General features: G+C 38.7%; 1 protein-coding gene across 1 annotated transcript in view; it reads left to right on the top strand.

The window, feature by feature from the left end:
* The first annotated feature begins 888 nt into the window (after positions 1–888).
* TMPRSS7 (transmembrane serine protease 7) overlaps positions 889–20706 on the top strand; it is a 33729-nt gene continuing 13911 nt past the window's right edge. Inside the window, exons 1-10 of the mRNA XM_056489248.1 lie at positions 889–937; positions 5347–5535; positions 6240–6370; positions 8660–8727; positions 9728–9921; positions 10760–10798; positions 14368–14596; positions 15892–16022; positions 17269–17381; positions 18986–19092. Of these exons, the coding sequence (XP_056345223.1) occupies positions 889–937; positions 5347–5535; positions 6240–6370; positions 8660–8727; positions 9728–9921; positions 10760–10798; positions 14368–14596; positions 15892–16022; positions 17269–17381; positions 18986–19092 (1250 nt within the window). The remainder of the gene's footprint in view (positions 938–5346; positions 5536–6239; positions 6371–8659; positions 8728–9727; positions 9922–10759; positions 10799–14367; positions 14597–15891; positions 16023–17268; positions 17382–18985; positions 19093–20706) is intronic.

The following is a 20706-nucleotide window of genomic DNA, read 5'->3' as shown; positions in this document are numbered from 1 at the left end:
GATCCTCTGTCACCTTTCCCTTAATCAGGGGCTCAGTGGGCTGGGGGTGTCCACCTCCAGTACCATTTCTGAGGCTGACACAAGGAAAGCATTGAGATTGTTAATCACTTAAAAGGAAAGACAGCTCTATACTTAGCATCCATTGAGGGAAGTACTGGTTTACATCCTCTATAAATATTTAATTAACAAAGACAATAGGATGGAACTGTTATAATAAACTGACTTCCTGCATCTGATTGCAAAAAGGATTCTCAGTTTGAAGGCTGATCTGTTTTAACAATATGAAATACGTTGCCTGGAACAGTTTATTTTTCAAGTACAATAAAATAACCAAATTTGATTGCTCAACAGGTACATTACAAAATTTTAGAAGAGAGTCCAAATGCTCATCTTGATTTGTTGTTGTCATCTGCAATTTTCAACGCTCTTACTTAGGATGCTTAGATTTCTTTTCCCTATTTTAGCATATTTTTGCTCTCACTTTTACATTTTACTTGCCACTTTTATTGTTCATGTAACTTATGTGACATTTTCACAGAATCATAGAATCTGCTGATTGGAAAGGATCCATAAGGATCAGTGATGTATAGATTTTAGCACTGAAATTTTGTATTTTAGTATTTCAGCTTTATAAAGACCATGAAAAGCCTATTTTATCCAGTCTGAATTTGAAGTCTAAAGTCACATGATAGCAGCCTTCTAACATTTACAAAGGTGTAGTAGGGCAGATGAAGTTACAATTGGAAACTCATCAAAGTAAATTGATGCCTCTTTTGGTCCTGCACATTGCAATTAGCTGTCTTCAGCTTCACAAGAAGAAGGGGTGCCTGAGAAAAGGTGCAAGGCTCTTTCTCAGCCTGGACAATTCATAAAATTAATTCTGCTGAAATGGATGAAAAAAATGATCCCCCAACAGCTAAACCTGAAGATGAAGTAAGTGTACGTAGGTGACTTAAACATTCTTGATTTTCTATACTTCTTGACATTATTATATGTCTTGTGACCTAATTCTCAAGTAGTAAACCTAAGATGATGGTTAGATTTGGTATAATTTTCTAGTTTATGGCTCAGTCTGAAAATGTCAACATGTCTTTATCTCTGGATTGCTAATATTATGTATTTTCAGACAATTGAAATAATGGACATGTCAATGTGACAACATAAATGCTTATATTGGTGTCATGCAGCATGTTTTTCAAAAAAGAAGTTAACTTTTAGGCAGGAAAGGCAGCATTAAAGGAGGCAAAGTGTTTTGCTTTTCCCAGAGAAGATAGAGAAGGGGATTGACTGCTAACTCACAACAAAGATGTAATTAAATAATTTAGTGTATGGTGATGGTCAAATTGTAATGTTAGCTGGAAACCAGTTCTAGAATACAAGAACTAAGCTGCTATAGAGAGGAAAGCTGAATTGAGAATTATGGTCTTTATTGAGGGAAGGGAGCATCTTAATTTTGCTGTCGCTTTCCTTACTATAACATGTTTATGGTAAAATAATAAAACATATGGAAATATTGATAATATAGCACAAAGCATTCAATATTCCTATGAATCCCACATAACAAAGAACTTTGACATGGAAAGCTTGATACATGAATTGCTTTTTAAAAAAAATAAGATGAGGATTACAGCAGATCCAATGAAGACATCAGTTGTTTCAAGTGACCACTTACATATCTAGTGATGTCAATGTTGAGTAATTTTTAATAATACTTGACAGTATTTATTTTTTAATAATAAATCTGCCTGTTTAGGCCTAGAGCCACAAAAAGGAGTTACATGGGAAAATTTTAATATAAAATATTATTGTGGGAATCTTGATGAAAGTGACCAAAATATCAGATGTCAGAACTCAGCATCCATTGAGCTGCCTCATTGAACACCTGAGTGTATAAAGGAATTCTGTAACAATCCAAACATTTGTTTTTATCCTTAAAGAGACTCAATAAGGTTTGTAAAATATACAGAAGATGGGTACATCAAGTGGAAAGCACACAGAAGACAATAGTCTGGAATGTTCCAATTCGATATTTAAAGAATTTGTTTGAGGAAATTATAGAGGGTCATGCTTAGTCTTTTAACTCTACTTGTTATTAGTTATTGCTAAGTTTTCTTCTCCTTTCAGAGAAGAAAACTCTGAGATCAAAGATTGCTATGTCTTGTATTTATCTACAGAACCAGCAGGATATTTGTGGGGATGTTTCTTATGCTTCCTCTGAGGATACACAGAGGTCTTTTCTTGATAGTGTTACTAGTGCCTTATATCAGAGAAACGTATAAAAAATGTGTTGGTGCAGACTTCTGCTGGTTTTAAATTTTTTAAGAACAGAGCTGACATCAGAACAAAAACATTTCTTGGAATATTGATCCTCTGAGGTGTGGGGGCTCCCTGGCCTCTCTGGGCATGGCTCAGGTGCATGGCCCTTGTGGTGAAATGCATTCTTCCTCCTTCCCCAGTGTAGCTGGAATGTCTCCTGCTGCTGTGTGTGATTCTTGTGGCTCTCTCTTCACTGTGCACCAGTGAGAAAAGTGTGGCTCTGTCTTCTCCATAGCCCACTTCAGATATGGAAATCTATAATTAGACTTACACTGTCTTTGCCTTCTTGTCTCCTGCTGAACAGCCCTAAGGCTCTCAGCTTTTTGCTGTACATTATATCCTCCAGCTCCTTACCTCTGGAATCACTCTGGATTATCCACATCTCTTATCCTGACGGGCCCAAAACACAGATGGAGTCTCCTGTTGAGCAAAAGGAAAGAAGCACTTATTGTAAGTTATTTCACAGCACCACTTTTGCAAATGGCTGCCAGTTGTGCTTGTCATTTCCTGTGTGTCAAGCTGCATCAGCACAGAGCTTTCTGGAGCCACTGTATTAAACTTGGCGTCTCTCCTGGTTTGAATGACAGGTGTTTGCCAATAAAGGCAGGAGCCTCTCTATGAAATGGAGAATGTAAACTCCCTCCCTCTGAATTATTATAATTTTGAAATTAAGGGGCTTTCAGGCAAAGAGATGGGAATTAGGAATAACAGTTCTTTACTAGGAAAATTAAAACAGAAGTACAATATTACAAAGAACAATCCCAAAACATTGACAGAGTCAGAATACAACCTGACACCCTGTTAGTCATTCAGGGTGTTGGCAGCAGTTCCATTAAATGGTGGCTGCATCCTCCTGCAGTGGCAGATGTGGTTCAGCTGAAGCAGTGCTCCTGTAGAAGGTGCACTTTTCCTCTGAAGGTCCAGGGTTGATGTGGAAAGTCTGGTTTTCCTCTGGAATCCAGTGGAAAGAAGGTACCTTGGTGTCCAAAATCTCAGTTTTTATCTAGGTAGGAAAGGCTTGGCTCCTCCCCCTGGCTGGAGCATCTCCCAGTGGGATGATGTAATTTTATCAGTCACACAGTGGGACTGAATGGGCCAGCAGCAGATGATATCTTCCTGGAGGGAGGATGGGTCATGGAAAAGATAAAGATGATTGCCTCAGCTGGTTTAAAGATGGCCCATTAGCAGATGGTATGTGCCATGGAGATAAGGGTCACTGCCCCACCCATCTTCAACAGATGGTGATACAATACACATTTCTGGCCACATCCTGTATTGCAACCCAACACAGCATCCCACACTGGAAATTCAAGAGTGAAATTCATCTGGTTACTTCCTGACTTTCGTGGTCTTCTTTCTCATCAAGTACAATATAATTAGTAGGGATGAAACTGACTGTGCCCCCATATTTTAGTCTAGAACAGGTCACACACTCTTTGGAGGGTACCTTCTGAGAGGCTTCAAACAATGCAGTGCTGGTAAATAGGTGAGCATCTTGTTGCACCCTTTCTCCTGATCATCTACTGCTGTAGCTCTGCAGGGCTATAAAGGGCCTATAGAGCACAGGGACCAGCTGGATCTGCCCAAGTCAGGGCTCTGCTGTTTAGTGTCTCTCTTCTAGTGTGATTGTGAATTCCTCAGTGTATTTTGTGTGTGCACAGAAGGGGATAGGTGATAGCACAGCAGTTTGCCCTCAGAGTGAGGCTGTTAGCATCTTGAGCAAATCGTAGACCAGTTATCACTGGGCTTTGTCAGAGCTGTTTGATTTTCACTGCTTAGAAATGATGTGCCACTTAGGCCTGAGTGGCATAAACTCAGCTGTGAGGTGAGGGAGGCTTTGAGGATGTGCTTAAAATGAATCAAGCTGTTTCAAAAACAGTGAAAAAAAACCTATTTGTTTTGGTCTTCATCTTCAAAATTATGAAGTTCAGCTTAATTCTCATATATATGACCTCCTGAGCCAGGTCATTTTGTCCAAGACTGTTTTGTGCTTCATACAAGACTGTGCACTAAACCCCTTGCTGCTGATTGCTGACTGGTATTTGTCAGCACCTCCAGTCATGGACAGCCCACAGCTTCCTGAGGCCACTCCTTGAGAGCTTCCCTCTCACTGCCATCAGCATGTTTTAGAGCATTTTTCCTGAATGGTCCTTGTTTATGTAGCAATATTATCTGAATTACACTATAATTTTTATGTAGGGAAAAAATGTATGGTGAGTTTTTCTTTGTTGGGGTTTTTTTGTGGGGTTTTTGTTGTTTGTTTTTTCTTGTAATTTAACTCTGGTGCAGCTAGGTGTGGCAGCTAAAACTGTATTCATATCCAGTGCACTTGGTCAGTAACACTCTGAGTGGTCCAGGAATTTGCCAGCTAAGCTCTGCAGAGGTAAAACAGTGAATTGACTTGAGAAAGGTGATTGAACCTCTAGCTGATCTCATAACAAACCATTTGACTGTGACAGGAGATACCCTAAGAGAGAGTTTTATGAAGTGCCAGAGACTTTTCAGGCAGCTCTTGCTGTGCCTGCAGCAGCTGATAAACACTTTTTGTCTGCTTAAATGTGTTCATTATCTTCTACAGAGGAAAATGCCTGAGGGGTGGTGGTGGTGTCTGGTACAAATGGGCTTTCCAGAACAGACAAGCTGTAGATACCTTACAGGAAGTGGAAACTACTCCTACAAATATAGAAATGGTCATGTAGTCTTTTGTACCTAGATGAGATGGTCAGGACATATTTTGGATCCAGCTTAGAAAATTTTGGGGCTGTATTCAAAATAAACCATCAAGCATTTGGATATCCAGGTGATGATTTTGTGCAGGTCCCATCTCAGCAAGTGCTCTCCTGTTCACTGGAGGTGACTTTTTAGAGGGAGATAGATATGCAGGAAGAGCCTGTCCATAGCCACTGCTCCACAGCCTGAAGGAAGTGGAGACTTTTCTCTGAGGAACAAATTGGTTGACATTTGTTGATCAGTCAACTCCTGCTAGAAACATCCCACGATTTTTGTTGTCTTTCACCTTATTTTAGGCAGCCAGCATTTCAGTCCAAATGGTATCTGCAGAAGACAAGTTGGCAAAGAGGATTCTGGCAAGGAAAAAGCATGACAAATTGAAGAAAAAAGATAAGTTGCTATGGAATTTTCAAAACAAAATAATTCTCTTTACCCTCATTCTATTCATTTTAGGAGTTGTAACCTGGACATTACTGTGGCTCTTCATTGGTGAGTTGCTGAAAGTTCATGCCAAATCCATATATCATTATCACCAATAGCACTTTCAGATGACTTTAGGATCTCATTTGTCCTGAAGGCTGTTTCTAAAGTAAATGTGAAAATTTTTAAATGGGGTCTGAAAAACTTTTGTCTTTGCTAAGACTTAACAACTAATTAGAAAAGCTGGCTTTAGGGGGCATGAATTTCTCTCAGCCTTATGCAAAACATTTTAATGTGCAAGCAAATTTGCACAGACCTGACAGGTTTTTATGAGCTTGATTCCTCAGAAATTTTGCCTTACACTGTGTTTCTTGGCCTTCTGAAGTTCAGGTGAGTCTTTTGGTTTTCAGAATAGATTTAAGGAAGTAAAAGGGGAGAAAAATAAATATGTATGTAATTAAGCATTAAAAGCCATGTTTTCCTCTTTATGCCCCTGATGCCTAAGATACCTTAGGGATGCTGCAGAATCTGGGTGTTGATACTGCCTTCAGTTATGGTGGTATCTTACCTTGTGTATAGGTAACAGGAGCTCAGTAAACTTAATTTAGTACACATACATCTAGAACAGTTTGGCTGTAAAAATGTAGTGTTCTTTGGGTAGCTGTTTCAAACTAGAAAGTAGATTAGGCCAAATAGTTTAATTTGGCTTAGAATTTAATAAAAAACCTTCATTGTTATTAAAAACAAGGCTAATTGTCTTTTGTTTCTTGCAGTTCAGGCAGAAAACAAAGATGCACTGTATTTTGTTGGACTGTTTCGTGTTGCCAACATAGAATTTCTTCCAGAATACAGGCAGAAGGAGTCAAAGGAATTCCTCTCTATGGCACAGACTGTGCAGCATGTGGTAAGATGGGTGGGCTGCTTGGTTAGCAAAAATGATCAGAGCTGTGAACAAGTGATGCTCAGATGCCACTGAGGCTGCTGTGGTGTTCCTCTACCCCTTCCCCCCCAGAGGATTATGTGCAAGCAGTGGCTGTCTGGAGGAATCAAGGAACTGACTGCTTTCAGCTTGGTAATCACAAACTGAGTTTTGAACTGATCTGGTTTTTATATTTGTCTTAAAACTTTACATGCTTTCACCCATAAATTATAATCTAATACTAAAATTCTAAAAAAGTCCTTAAACTCCATTGCTACTTTTGAAACATTGAACAGATTAAATCTTTTGCATTTACACTGGGATCTTCTGCTTTAAAGCATTTATAATTACCATAGTGATTCCAAACATATTTACATTTCCTTCTGATACTAGGTATTCTAAAGACCATTATTCTTCCCAAATGCCTTGCATCAGTCAAAGCAGAAACAGAACTTTGGATCAATAGCTGTTCTACAGTGGGAAGAAAGGGGTGGGAATCTTGGTTTAAAGGGAATTTGACTTTAAAGGCATTTAATGTAGGGAGCAAAAATACCTTATTGCCAAGAATTGCAGTACTAACCACATAGGGATTCAAACAACTATATGAAAACTGTTAAATAAAAATTATGATTAAAAAAAGTTAGATACAACCAAGAAATTTTTCAATAATTACTAATTTTCATCGTATAATGTGAACCAACATTCCTGTTTTCCAGCTCTTTCCAAGTCCTGCATATTAATTGTTAAAGTTCTTCCAGATGACCAGTGCAGGGCATCACCTTTCCCTTTTCTCCATGGAGCAGCTCTGAAATCCTGTATTCCCTGTGGCCTGTTCTTCTCTCAGAGCATCCTGCCCTTCTCATATATTGTGGAGAGAGGCAACAGACAGAGGATGTTGAGCTGGCAGTGTCACCACCTCCTACTTGAGCATTACTTGGAATTTATTTTTTATCTGTAAACTTTGCCTGAACTCATCAATGGATTTTTCGTTGCTGAAACTGGCAACCTTAACTGTTGACTAAAATTGTTACTAGAGAAGTGGTGGGGGGTGGGATTTTGTTTGTTGTTCTCCTCAAAACCCTTTTGTTAATTGCTGCTGGCCCTGAGACCCCAAGTGGAAGCAGAAAAACCTCTCAAGATAGGTTCTTTCCATTTGATAGTAACAGTAATACATAAAATCCCTTGTACCTTAATCTGGAGAAAGCTTGAGCTCTACCCACCTTATTAAGGCCCTTAAAATTATTGTTTCATCTTCCCATTTAAAACTATGAAAGTGAGAGATTAATATGGATATGATTTTTACAGCCTTTGAACCGTTCTGTGTCACAGTCCTTTGTGCATTAGTTTTAATCATAAAGCAGCAGAGTGAGGTCTGAACAGCTGGAGGTACATGCCACCTTGTGGCTTTGAACAAGAGGGGGAGAGGAAAATTATTGTCACACTGGTATTGTCACAGCCCAACAGCAGGGAGAATCAGGAGCTTGCTTTCCCCAGAGGCAATCCTTCAGCAGGGAACAGGCAGAGATTTTGCTTCTCCACGTTTTGCACTGTGTGTATTGGAAAGAAATATGTTAATACTAAGCTGCTGATGAAGAAAATAGACGCAAATGAATCAAAGTGCAATGAATTCCATAGAAACATTAAAAAAATTCCTTAGCTGTGAGGGGAATCATTCAGGGAAGATGCAGAGTCTCCATTCTTGAAGGTAATCAACTGGAAATGGCCCAAGCAACGTGGCATAGTTGACCTTGCTTTGAGCAGTGGGATTGGACTAGATGCTCTCCAGAGACCCTTTCCTATTTCACTATTTCTCTGATTCTGTGGGAAAAGCTCTGGTATGTGCTGTCCACTGCACCCTAGTAACAGCACCAAAAAAAAAGTGGTGTGAGTGTGTGCACATTTCTTGAAGATTGGCCTTAAGTTTTAGCATCAGGACAGGGAAGCCCTCTGTGCTTGGGATTTCCTGGGTGAAGGATGTGCACCTTTTTCAAAATTCATTTCCATGGAAAGAGCATTACTGTATATGTCAGCTGTCCATGGGCTGAAGGTTTGATGTTTCCTGAGAATATTGGATTTGTTATGGGTGCATTGAAGAGCTGGTCTGTTCACCTCCTGTTCTGCCTAACTTGGCTGCTGTATGTTTGGAAGAGTGTGCATGTTGGTGCAAAATAGGCTCTTCCTAGGAAATCCTAGGCATATAGCTATGCTAGGAATATAACATCTCTTGGTGTGACTGATTTGCAGAATGCTAAATCTTTATACTTTGTCTTTCAGATGAACTTGGTCTACACAACTTCTTCTTTCTCCAAATTTTATAAGCAGTCCACTGTCTCAGAAGTCAGGTAAAACTGGGGTTGATGTAATTGCTTTTCTGCTGGGCAGTATATAACATGATAAGCCCACAAAACTAGCTTATTTTCAATGGTTATGACTCAAAGTCTTTGCTATGTACTTGAACTGATAGGAAAACAGGTTTATAACCTATACCAATTCACTTAACAAAACTAAGGGCAAACTAAAGGCCTATAAGCAGTTCCTTGTCTGCCAGAAATACAATCAATTAATGAAGAATGAAGTAATGTCAATAAAGAGATTTGTGATCCTTTGGCTCCTGGAGAAGTTAACCACTTAAACATGCTGTTGGAGCACAACCCTGTTATTGACTAAATTGAACATAATTAATGTTATGGAATAAAACTATTTTCTATTTAAGAAGCAGGGAATCTCTATGCAATAAAGTGTTCTTACTCTAATATTCATGTTTGCAGATAATGTTAGAAGTTTAGTTATTTCAATCCTCTTGAACCAAGTACAGTTTTGGTTCAGAAACTGGAGGTTTCTAGGCTGTGTTTCATGTAAAGGTCTTTGTCCCCACTAAGGAGGTAGAGATTAGTGTGATCATACAGGGCCTCTAATGGATTATCTAAATAGTCTAGGAATCATTTCCTACACAGTGCAGAGTGAGGTACATATCAATGCAGAGCTCTGCATTTCTAGGGATGATAATTCTACTGTTTCTGTTCCACTGTTTGTGTTTTGATCTTTAGGAAATAGTCCAGCTCTAATTCATGTATAGACAATGTGATTTCCATAGATCTCAAAAGTTAGGAGCCCTCAGGAAATCAGCCTGTTGAATATTCCCAACTGGATGTGAAGAGTGTGTTTTGGGGTTTGTCTTGTTTGCTTGTTTTTAAGGGGAAAATATACATTGAGTGGGTTAAAGTACTTATTAAATATGGAAATGAGCCATGCACTTCTGAATTTGTACTTCAGAAATTTGGGCTAAGAATCTAGTCTTCAGAGAATTTCCAGCAGGATGATAATCTGAGCTCTTTATTTCAGTAACAACAACAATGGAGGCCTTCTTATTCATTTCTGGATCGTGTTTGTGGTGCCCCAGGCGAAGGGGCAGGTGCTGTGTGAGGACTGTGTGGCTGCCATTCTAAAGGATTCCATCCAGACAAGTGTCATTAACCGCACTTCGGTGGGAAGTCTTCAGGGCCTTGCAGTTGACATGGATTCCATTGTCCTCAGTGGTTTGTACTAGAACATATCCATATCCTTGAGGAAATAATTCATTGAACAAATGTTTTCATCTTGGAGTAGCAAATTCTATAAATAAATTACAATCTTGATCCTACATCTCTAGCTTCTAACACTAAAATTTTAATAAAAAGAAAAAAAAATGGTAAGGAAAATAAAAGTGAGATTTGAGGTCAAATCAAGGTACAAATTGTCCTTGTAAACAGTGATAGCAAAGCTTCCTGTACTGGAAGTGCTTATGTTCATAGTCAAGAGGCAAAATGGATATCTTTGTAGGCAGATTTGCATTTGATAGTCTTTGATTTTAAAAGCATAAAAAGAAGAAAGGTTAAGGTGGATCTTTTCATTTAAAATAAGACTCCTATCACTCCTTTATTAAAGATTCAAAAACAGATTATAAAGCTGTCCATTTGTTAAATAATTCCTGTGCCATTCCTGTCTGGGGAACAAATTCACTATGTGTGATTCAATCATGTTCAATACAATTAGCTACAAAACATTTAATGATTTCCATTCTAAGGACATCAGACAGAACAATTCTGTCGGACTGAAAGCTGAGAGACACTTTGTGGCCAAGGATGAGTAAATTACCTCCTGGCTACCTCTTTCTCAGTCCTTCAATTGACTTTGACTGCTTAATTGTCATGCAGCTTCTTCTTGCCTCACCTCCAAAGCTGCTTGCAGAATTTCCAAAAATGAAGGGAGCCATGGCAACTCCCCTCCCTGGGAGAAGTGTTTTGCCCTGTGTGTTCAGTGTTAGGACTGGTGTGACCGAATTAAACCCTGAATTCAGGATTTCAGGCAAACTCACACAACTCTTTTTCCATGCAGCAGGTCTTCGCTCAGATTATTGGTCAACAACTGGAACAGGTAATTCACCCTTTTGGCAGCTTCCTGCAGAGGAGAGGTGGAGAGCAAAGCTTTAGGCTCATGGCTTGGACTTAAAGATACTGCTCAGTGTTAATTTAAGAGAGCTAAATTCAGCCTTGGCAGTTAAGTCCTGACTTTCTAAAAGAATGACCAAGAATCTTGCATGTAAATACAGAAGCTATTTAGAAACTGTTTATCTTTAATCTGCCTGGTAAATTTTTAGATGTACCTGGAGACATAGTAGGAAACAAACTAAATCAGGAGTTTGCTATTCACTGTGTTGTTCAGTAGATTAACCTTTTCTAAATTGCAGTAATTAATTCAATATGCTGAACAAGAGTAACAATGCTTTTGTCCATCCTTTATCCACCTTAAATCCCATTTCCCCAAGGCTAATGGCAAGTTATTATTTTGAATGTATTTGCTAAAAGTAATTACTTTAGGTAGTTGAGTTTTGCCAGGGTTGTGGGAGACACTATTTGTAGATCTGCTTGGTTTCATGTTGTAAACCTCCCAGAAAGGTTCTTTTCAAGTGTGCAGAGCACTGAGCAAGCAGGTCAAAAGTACAGTACATCTACCTTCACTAGTGCATGGAGTGGGCACCTAGATAAGATGTGCTACTGGGCTGAGCAATAGTACTGCCCCTCTGGTGCAGGCACCCTCTAAGACCCTGTTGGGCCAGCAGTTATCAATCAGCTGGGGATGTGTTGGCTTCCCTTGCCCCTTGGCACAGACTGACTCTTCATCTTGGGTATTTGCATTGTTTTGGCTTTTCGAGGGCTTTAGAGCTTTCTATGTTTGTATTTTTCTTTCTCAAGACGTTTTGTTGCACTTCTATCTGCGATTTTCACTTCTGTTACCTTGCAAAGGTTTTAGCTTGCATTTTTTTTTTCAGAATCCAACAACTGCTTTTGCCATGCAGCCAAGTCAAGCTCTCCTAGCTCTGAGGTCCACAGGTCACAGAGCGTGAGCCAGGGTTTGCAATGTTTAGATTGCTATCAGCCCATAATTTCTCAAAACTCAAGTTGAGTTTGCTACAGCATTCACTTGTTGAAAGCCTCCTGATTTAACTATAAAGCATAGCAATATTGGCTTCCATCACATCTCATTTACAGGATTTTTATTTCTGTAAAGAGTTTTACGTATCAGTGTTTACTTGCATAGTGATTTCATTTCCCAGTTCAGTGTTCCAGGGTGGAGAAATTAGCACAGCTGGAACTTGTTTCCAATTTATTCCAGAATGCAGCCCCTAAAACAGAAGTTAAGAAGAGCACAACACAAATAGTGTTGTTAAGGCTTTTTAGCACTTACATGGCATCTTTCACATGAAGGGAGAAAGATGACCTGACATATTCTAGCCATCTTTCCTAGACTTTGTATAGGCACCCACAGGTGTCAGCTGGTATCTGTGGGAAGCGTGGAGCAGGTATGTAATGAAGTTTCTGGGGATACAAAACATGGATGGCCACAGTAATTGAGAATCTTATACTGGTACAACTTTATTTGTTGGGGCTCTTTGGCTGTGTCTGTTTAGAAGTATGAAATGTGATGCAAAGGTGAAAGTGAACACAAAAAGAATGAGCACTGGCAGGCTGTATTTTGAGAACATTGGAGTTAACTTTGGGTGTGGAGATCCACCCAGTGTTTGATTCAGGCACAGACTGGAGTGCAGATTTACTAAAGAATGGTGCTGGGGAATAGACTTGTGGACCAATGTGAAGTTCTTGCATTGCAGTAATATCTGGTTGTACTGGGTTTGCTTGGGTAAAGACTTCATCCAGTTTTGGTTTCAAGCCAGCATGCTTGAGCTACTTGCAGTTCTAGAGTCAACTCTGTATTCTCTGGACTATGCTCCATAGCAGCAGCAAGCTCATCCCATTATTAATTACTAAGTAGAAATAATGGTAGTTACATAATTTTAGAGATTATGATTAAAGTTGGCTCTGCTAAGGGTGACTAAATAAGCATAAATAACTGCTATAAAAAGAATGTTTTTGGGAAGAGATAAGAACAAGGAAGAAGGAAGAGCAATGACTTAAACAAAGCTTTTAATAGCTATGACAGTAATTCATTTAAATGAAATGTGACCCTTACAGATTGTTCAAAAACATTCTTGGCATTAGTTTCAAGGTTTTAATTTAGAAGTGGAAGTTGGACAAAGCCTGCCACTTCCTGTCCTGATTAACTACTGGTCAAAAGGTCAACATTTAATTTGAGTCAACAATTGTTAGTAAATTTTCACAGTGCTCTAATTGGTATTCCATCATGGTAACTATTTCAGAGACTTATATTTGTAATAGGCAGAAACTAATGCAAATATTAACTTTGGATCTTATTCTCCCTAATTTGCATTTTCCTTCCTTCTCACCTTTCAAAGAGCTATGTTAAGAGTTTTAGATATGACCAAACAAAAATTCCCTAAGCTTTTTGCTGACTGCAAGATGCAATGTTGAATTGAAATAAAGACCTCAATATATTTTATTTGGAAATTGCAGTTTTTTCAGCTAAATTGAAAAATTGGATGCAAGTGGGGTAATAATCTTCTTATCCTTGTCTAAATTATGACACAAATTTTTACCCCTTTTTAATAAATATTGTGTAGGGTAGGTTGCATAATTTTTATTTCACAGTATTTCCATTTCTAATGTGATTTCTAACATTGTAAAAATTGTCAAGACTGGGCAGAACAAAGTTCTGGTCTGAATTCATTTTGATCTTGCTTTGAGCAGAATGTTGAGCAAGAAAAGTTCTAGCATCCCTTCCAAACTGAAGGACTTGGTGAATCTGAATTTGTTGCCAGTACTTCTAGCTCATGTAATGATAAAACATCAAGAACCTTGACATTTAATCAATAAAAAAACTGGGGGGGATACAGACATGTAACTGCATTTTTGCTTTGATTTTGTTTTATGTGTTTTAAATATCCTAATGCCCATAGGGGTAGGCAGTTCCTTTATGTTTTGAAAGTAGATTAATATCTTCTAGTGAAGAGTTATGCAATTTATCCTCTAGAGACTCTGCAGAAATTTAACTGCAAGTTGTACAAAGTGGAACTGCTTTAGTGCAAATATCTGCAAGAACTGAATTACAGCACTGTTGGCCATGCTCTGTACTTTCTATGAATAGACCATTCTTTGAGCACAGAGTTGTAACTAAGGTGAAAACAGTGAGGGGCACAGACAGCCAGGAAAGGATGCTTCACAAGGTGAAGGGGGAATGGCTTTAAGCTGGAAAAGGGTAGGTTTGGGTTTAGGGCAGGAAGAAATTCTTTACTGTGAGGGTGGTTGCCAGAAAAGCTGTGGGTGCCCCTTGGCTGGGCTGGATGGGGCTCTGGGCAGCCTGGTTGAGTGGAAGGTGTCCCAGTCATGGCAGAGAGTTTGGAGCCAGATGATCTCTTACAACCCAAACTACTCTATGATTCTATTATTACTTTGTTTTCCAAGTTAGACATGCTTCCATATTTTGCTTTAGTTTAACGCAAATTTTAGGATTTCTTGTTTTAATGCCACGTGGATTTAGGAGTTTTGGAGTGATTGCATCCAGTGTTGAACAATGTGACATTTTCACAGGAACAAATTGCATGTATGATCTCTATGCTGACCAACTACACAAGCACTTTCCTCTGGATACCAGAGCCACCTCAGAGGGAACAATCTGCTATTTTAAGCTTATTGCAGCTGTGGGCCACCTGATCCGCCTTTCAATAGTATCCCTTCAGATTGGAGCAGATAACTGCATCACTGACTCCCTCACCATTTATGACTCTCTGATGCCAATCAAAGATAAGGTACTCTACCGGTGAGTATAAATTTATATTAAGAATTAATTGACAACTTTTGGGTTTTTTCTGAAGATCCGTCATTTTGATATTTTGGTTAGCTTTGTTTTGTTAAAATTGCTCCGATCTTCATGTATTACTCACATAACACCTGGCAAATTAAAATTTCTTGGATAAGCTATCTTGCTAATAAAAGGGAACATTTTCTTCAATTTTTTCTCTTTTTTTCCAACTGGAGTGCATCTTCACCTAGCTACAGACCTATGAAAAATTCACAAGTTACTGGGCAAAATTTTCTGTTTCCTATCAGGAAACAGCTGCTGACTAAAAGAGAATGTCAAAATTTCCTCCCTTAAGCAAACTATTCTGTATCTGAAAAGCTGTGCTTTTCAAATAAAGACTGAAGTTCTGAAACTAAGTCTCGTGATTTTCACTTACTGACACTCACTAGTTCAGTGCTTTTTTTAACTGCTCTATTTGTGTAGAGGGATGTAAAAATCTTGACTTGAATCTGCAATGGGTTGATGGATTTGAATTATTACTTTTTTCTTTTTCCTCTCTCTTTAATGATCCATTATGATTTCTCTTTACAATCCCTGATAATTAATTCCATAGGACTCTGTAAGCCAAAAGGAAACAAGAGCACCTCCATGAAGTAGACAAAATCTCAGTGTTTTCACCCCTGAAACCCTTTTCTCTGGCATTTCAGTCTGTGTGTAAGCCTCAAAACCAGAGCATTGGTTTTCAGCCCTTTTTGAGAGCTGTCATGTATTAATCTTTATCTCCAATTGACTTGGATGCTGTTCACTAACATGTTAGTGTCTGTAAAGGACTGAAGACGTCTGCTACATAATGCATATGGAAAGTTTTTTTTAAATGAGACTTTTTGATTTGCTCAGGTTCTAAATTTCTGACATGAAGAATAGCTTTCTTGTCTTCCCCACTCCCAACAAGAAGATAAAACTATTGGTCTAATAAAATAAAATTTCTCTTTCTTCCAGCCATAAATTTTGGCTTCATTCATTTTTTACTGGGAGAGAAGGCTCAATGTCATTATCTCATAGAGCAAACCATCCCATATTCATTTTCATGTTTGCAATTTCCTTCTTTTTGTAAGAAGGCTTTCCAATATTGAGTTTCTAACTGGCCTTATAACAGGTACTTTTGTGCTCAAGAGCATGGAGATTTGACTGGACTTTGAAGTAGGTAAGATCTGAGCTAGTGGGCAATTTATGCACAGAGTGAGAGTAATGTGTTAAGCTTTTTGCTTTTTAAGTGATTGCTTATGCATTTGCTCTTCTTTCTTCCCCCTCAGAGCCTGTGAACCAGCTGATTCATTGGTGTCACTTGTGTCAACAAATAATCTCATGCTGGTAATATTTAAGGCAGCACAAGTAAAGGAGCAAAAGGAATTCCATGGCTATTTTGAGGTCATTACACAAGAAAGTAGGTTTGTTCTGTGTTTGGAAGTGTGCTTATTATATTGTTTCTTCTGAGATCCTGAAGTGTCTTTCGTGTTTCTCACTATGGAAAAATGATTCCTGTATCTGAGTTTCTACTTTTTACAGGTGCCTGTCTCCCCTTCATCTCTTCTGCATTCCTGTGTGCCTTCGTGCTGTGTGATGTAATCTGGTCAGACTAGTTGTGAAGTGTGATGGGGAAAGGCTGAGAGCAGCCCTGAATTCAGTTGGTGAGGACTGCAATGTGCCAGCAGATGGGGCTGTTATTTCAGGTGTAGCAGTGGTCTCCCTTCTGCCTTGGGACTCTGGGATCATGGCAAATGTCAAAGGATGTCAAGCACTAAAAACTGCTTTCAGAAAAAGAGCTTCATTGATTTGTCTGCAATTGCTATCTGTCCCTGCCCCCTCAGGAACACAAAAGAGTCAGTAATGTTTGGGCATCAAGTCCATTGCTTTATTGCTTTAATCTTTAAGAAATGGTGAGATCATAACCACAAATAGTACAAGGAATATCATGATAGTGGCACAAGGAGAAAAATCTCATGCAACTCAATTCAGGGAAATTCAAGCTGCATACTTTTCATGTTGATAGTAATTAAACATTAATATACCATCATAAAAACATGTGATAAATTCTCCCTAATAATTAACTTCAAGTTCTGTTCTGTGTGGGTTATAGGTTGGTTGGTTGGTTTTCTTCAAGTTCAAGTCTGGGTTTTCTTTGTTCATTTCTCTGCGTGTGTGTTTGACTTTAATGAAATCTGTAAGTCCATTGAGCAGTTATGCAAGAAAGTTTTGGTTTACAGGAGGCTGTTTAGCATAGTATATTGTCCATTTCACTTCTAACTGGCTGCATTCTAAGACTAGAGGTCCCTGTGTGGTGCTGCAGCATGGATGCATTGATATTCTTGTTTGCAAAACTGTCTTCAGTGAAATAACATAGATAAAGTTCTCAGTGTGTTCTTCTGGTCCTGCAGAGCCCAGCACTCATCCCTGGATCTTTGAATCATTTGTGTTCTGTGTGCATCATTGGAAAGGGTCTCTTTTTACAACTTGAAACCAGCTAATTATCATTCCTCACCAGCCAAGCTTTGCAGTGACAGACTTCTGATAAATTTGGATGCTTTAACCCACTGAAAAGCTTTACTGAAGTTATATCAAGTTATATGAAGTTATATTTGCCAAATTTTGCCTCTTTTTTTTTTTTTTTGTTTTTTCTTTTCCCCCCCAAGGGTGTGGAAAAACAATAGTGACCAAAGAGGAAACTGGCTATGAAGGGAGAATCACAAGTCCATATTACCCAAGCTACTACCCTCCAAAATGCCTGTGTGCATGGAACTTCCAGGTAACACAATTCTTTCTCTCTTTAGGCACTGCTGTGTGTTTGGGGTACATAGACCTAAAATAAAGCAGAAGTGATTGAGTTGGCAGTAACCTGCATCCTCCCACATGTAGTAGTTTACAGAAATGGCATTTCTGAGTAGCTGGCTGTGCTCAGGTGTTTTGTATCAGTTTTTTCTCTTTCTGTGCACTTGTTTTTAAGGAAGAGAACATAGTTCCTAAGCTGTCCTATTACAGGTGAAGAGCTAAGAGAAGTTTTGATATTTAGCCTGCAGAACTACTTCATGGCAGGCAATGTAAGATTTGACTGTTTTCTCTGTTCCTCTTTTCCCACCCCCCAGAAATTCGGATGAAAAATATGTACAAAAGAACTCCTCTAACCTAGTTATTACTGCCACTTCTCTGGTATCTTTGCATATGCCTAATAAATTTAATTTGTCTTCAGAATAGTCTGTCCTATCAGCACAATCCCGTAGACTGTTTTTTTTTTATTTGGTATCCTTTTTCTTCATCTTTCCAGGTACGCTCCCAAAAGCAAATTGCTGAAAGTTGATATTGTTTTAAAGTAGTTCTGTTTTCTCTGTCACGAGTGTTTCCTTATTAGTGCTGCTAAAATAAGGGCTCTGAGTTAGGGTTTTCCCTTCAGTGTTTTCCTCTCTAAAGAATACAACAATGGATATGAAAAGGTCCACTGTTTACCCATCTTTCTGCTTATGTTACCCATCACTTGTTAAACTAGTGACTGCCCATATTGAATCACAGCAATATCAATTAAGTCCAGTTTGCCATAACCTACAGCCTCTTCCCCTTCTAGAATGATAAGGCAATTTGGGGGGGGCTAAATTTATGATCTTCAGTTCACCCTGTGATAGAAATGCTTATTACTCAAAACCAGTTTCATTTTCAATACTGTGTTTTTGTGCAATGCTGAAACTTCACTCATTTCCCAAGTTGTATTTTCTGTAAGAGAGGGAGAAAAATTTTCATTTCTGGATTTTTGCCCTGAATCACCCCTTGTTTTTAAATGAACACTGCCTTGCCTTGAAAAAAAGGTTCGGTTCCTTTTATGAAAGGAATTTCCAGTTAAGTATGAACACCCATGATTTTGCTGGGTTTAGAAATGTTTTGTAAAATACTAAAGAATGCATGGCTGAGCAGGTGCTAGCAGCAGACTATAATATTGTGGTAGAAGTAACTCCTAGCATTACAAAAATGACACAAGTATTCCAGGCAGTACCTAAACCCTAAAAATCCTCTGGGGCTCTGTGTCCCTACACAAGTACATTTGGATGTGTCTGAGTGCTTTGATCTGATACAAAAGCTGCTTTCTTTGGCCAGTGGCTCTCTGAAGATGAGAAGGCCAGAGGGGGAGAAAGCCTGCAGCTGTGGTGGGGCTGTGCCAACCCTTGCTTTGACTCAATAGTCAATAGACTGAATAGTCTGCATGTGTGTAAAGTGCTGGCTGTTGAGCTGGTGAAGCCAGCACAGCTCCCAGGGTGTGGCAATGCCAAGCTCCCCAATTCCTGAAATATGTTTATAGACTTTTGTGTTCTATGCCCACAAAAGGAAAAAGAAGACTGCTTGCACTGTCTTTCTTGCTCACAACAGACTCCACAGAAGAGCCTTGGTGTAGCTCTGAAGTTTCATAACTATACCATTAGTGAGAAGAATATTAAAGGCTGTGAGCGAGGGTGGTGGAAAATTAATGAACGCATGTAAGTACTCTGCATGGATTATTATTAATGTAATGGTTCCAAAATAAACCTTCCCATACTACTACAGCTCACTCAGAGAGCTTCCACAAGGACAGAAGGAATTCACTGGGGTGAATTCTTTCATTTCACTGGGGTGAATTCATTCTACCATTCTTTCATTTTAGCTGATGCTGTAATGATCCTTATAATACACGTGTGTGTGTGTGTGTATATATATAGATACATATATATATAGATATCTTTATTATACTGAAAATTACCAGAAAGATGAAGACAAGAGTCTTTGGCACTCTCTGGAGGGAGAGAAATGGAATGAGTTGGATGAAGATTGGTGTCCTGTGAACCCTAAAATAACTCTGTGCTTTCTGGGGTCATTAAACAAGGTCTGTTTAAAGCCCTTTTAAGTGTAACTTAATTCCATGATTGCTCAAGAGGACAGTGAATTTAATTAACTTCTTGGTGAAAGCCACTGCAATGAGATGATTGGAAATAGAGCTGTAGCTGCTTCCTCATTCCAGTCACTGGCTCCTGAAAGAGAAACTGCACAAAGTGCATCAAAGGAGCCACTGTATTTCTGAAGTGTTTTTTATTTAAAAATTGCTGCTGGTTTTTTATTAAGATATCACTGCTTTCCCAGCACATTGTCCACCCATTTTTTCCTCAGTTTTGAAGTCATCTTTGGAATGCTGGATGATGAGGCAAGGGTAGATTTAAATCATCAGATTTCTTTTCTTAAACTTCGTTCAAATGGAAACCTCAGTAATATTAGTCTTGAAACTGAGTTTCTGAACCCACTACTGGAAGTAAGTGAATTAGGCCTTAAAAGTACAACTGAAAGAATTACAGAGAGAAGAAAAAACTTCATCTGTTCTTCAATACCATGTTGTATTTATAGAGTAAAAATTGAATTTGAAGATCCTGTAGTTGTGCCTTGATGAGAATTGGTTGCTGGACTAGATGAGTGCAAAAAAACACCAGTCAAAGCACACCACACTTAGGGTGTTTTGGGGGTTTTTTTGGTGGTCTTTTTATGACAGAAATGGTAAGATTTGTAATATTTGGGATGGCTGAGATAAAAAGCAAAGGCAAAAACTGGAGAAAAAAATGACAATAAATTCATAATGAAGAATTCTTTGACAGAGAGTCCTGAAAGAATCTGAGCAGCATTTTGACAAACCTGCCAGTTATGCATTCCACAGAATTAAATGTCCATGGTATGATTTTTAGAAGTGCTCTCAGGGTTACTTTGGAAGTACTGCACAAGAACACATGCTCCTGCTTTCTGTTGAAGTTGCTGGTTATAGTAGTAGACCAAGACAAGCTTTCCTTTGAAAGTCTGTGTTTTTCATTGAAAGTTACACTTTTGAACTTCTGATTTTCAGTTCCATGTTTGAAGGAGAAAAATTATGACTTCAAGCATGAAACATGGTGATGTTTTATTTTTATTCCCAAATTTTAATTGTTAATGAAATGGGGGGAACAGGCCAGACAAGGGATCCCCATTTTTCAGCTTCTTGCAGTTGCAGCCTGTGGGATGATTATTCTTATCTTATGTAAAAATGGTTAAGAACCTTTGAGATACTGATGTTAGTAAACACTGGGACCAAGCAGGTG

This window comes from Oenanthe melanoleuca, chromosome 1, assembly GCF_029582105.1.
Source record: "Oenanthe melanoleuca isolate GR-GAL-2019-014 chromosome 1, OMel1.0, whole genome shotgun sequence".
In the NCBI taxonomy this organism is placed as follows: Eukaryota; Metazoa; Chordata; class Aves; order Passeriformes; family Muscicapidae; genus Oenanthe; species Oenanthe melanoleuca.
This window is presented reverse-complemented; position numbering and strand designations above follow the sequence as displayed.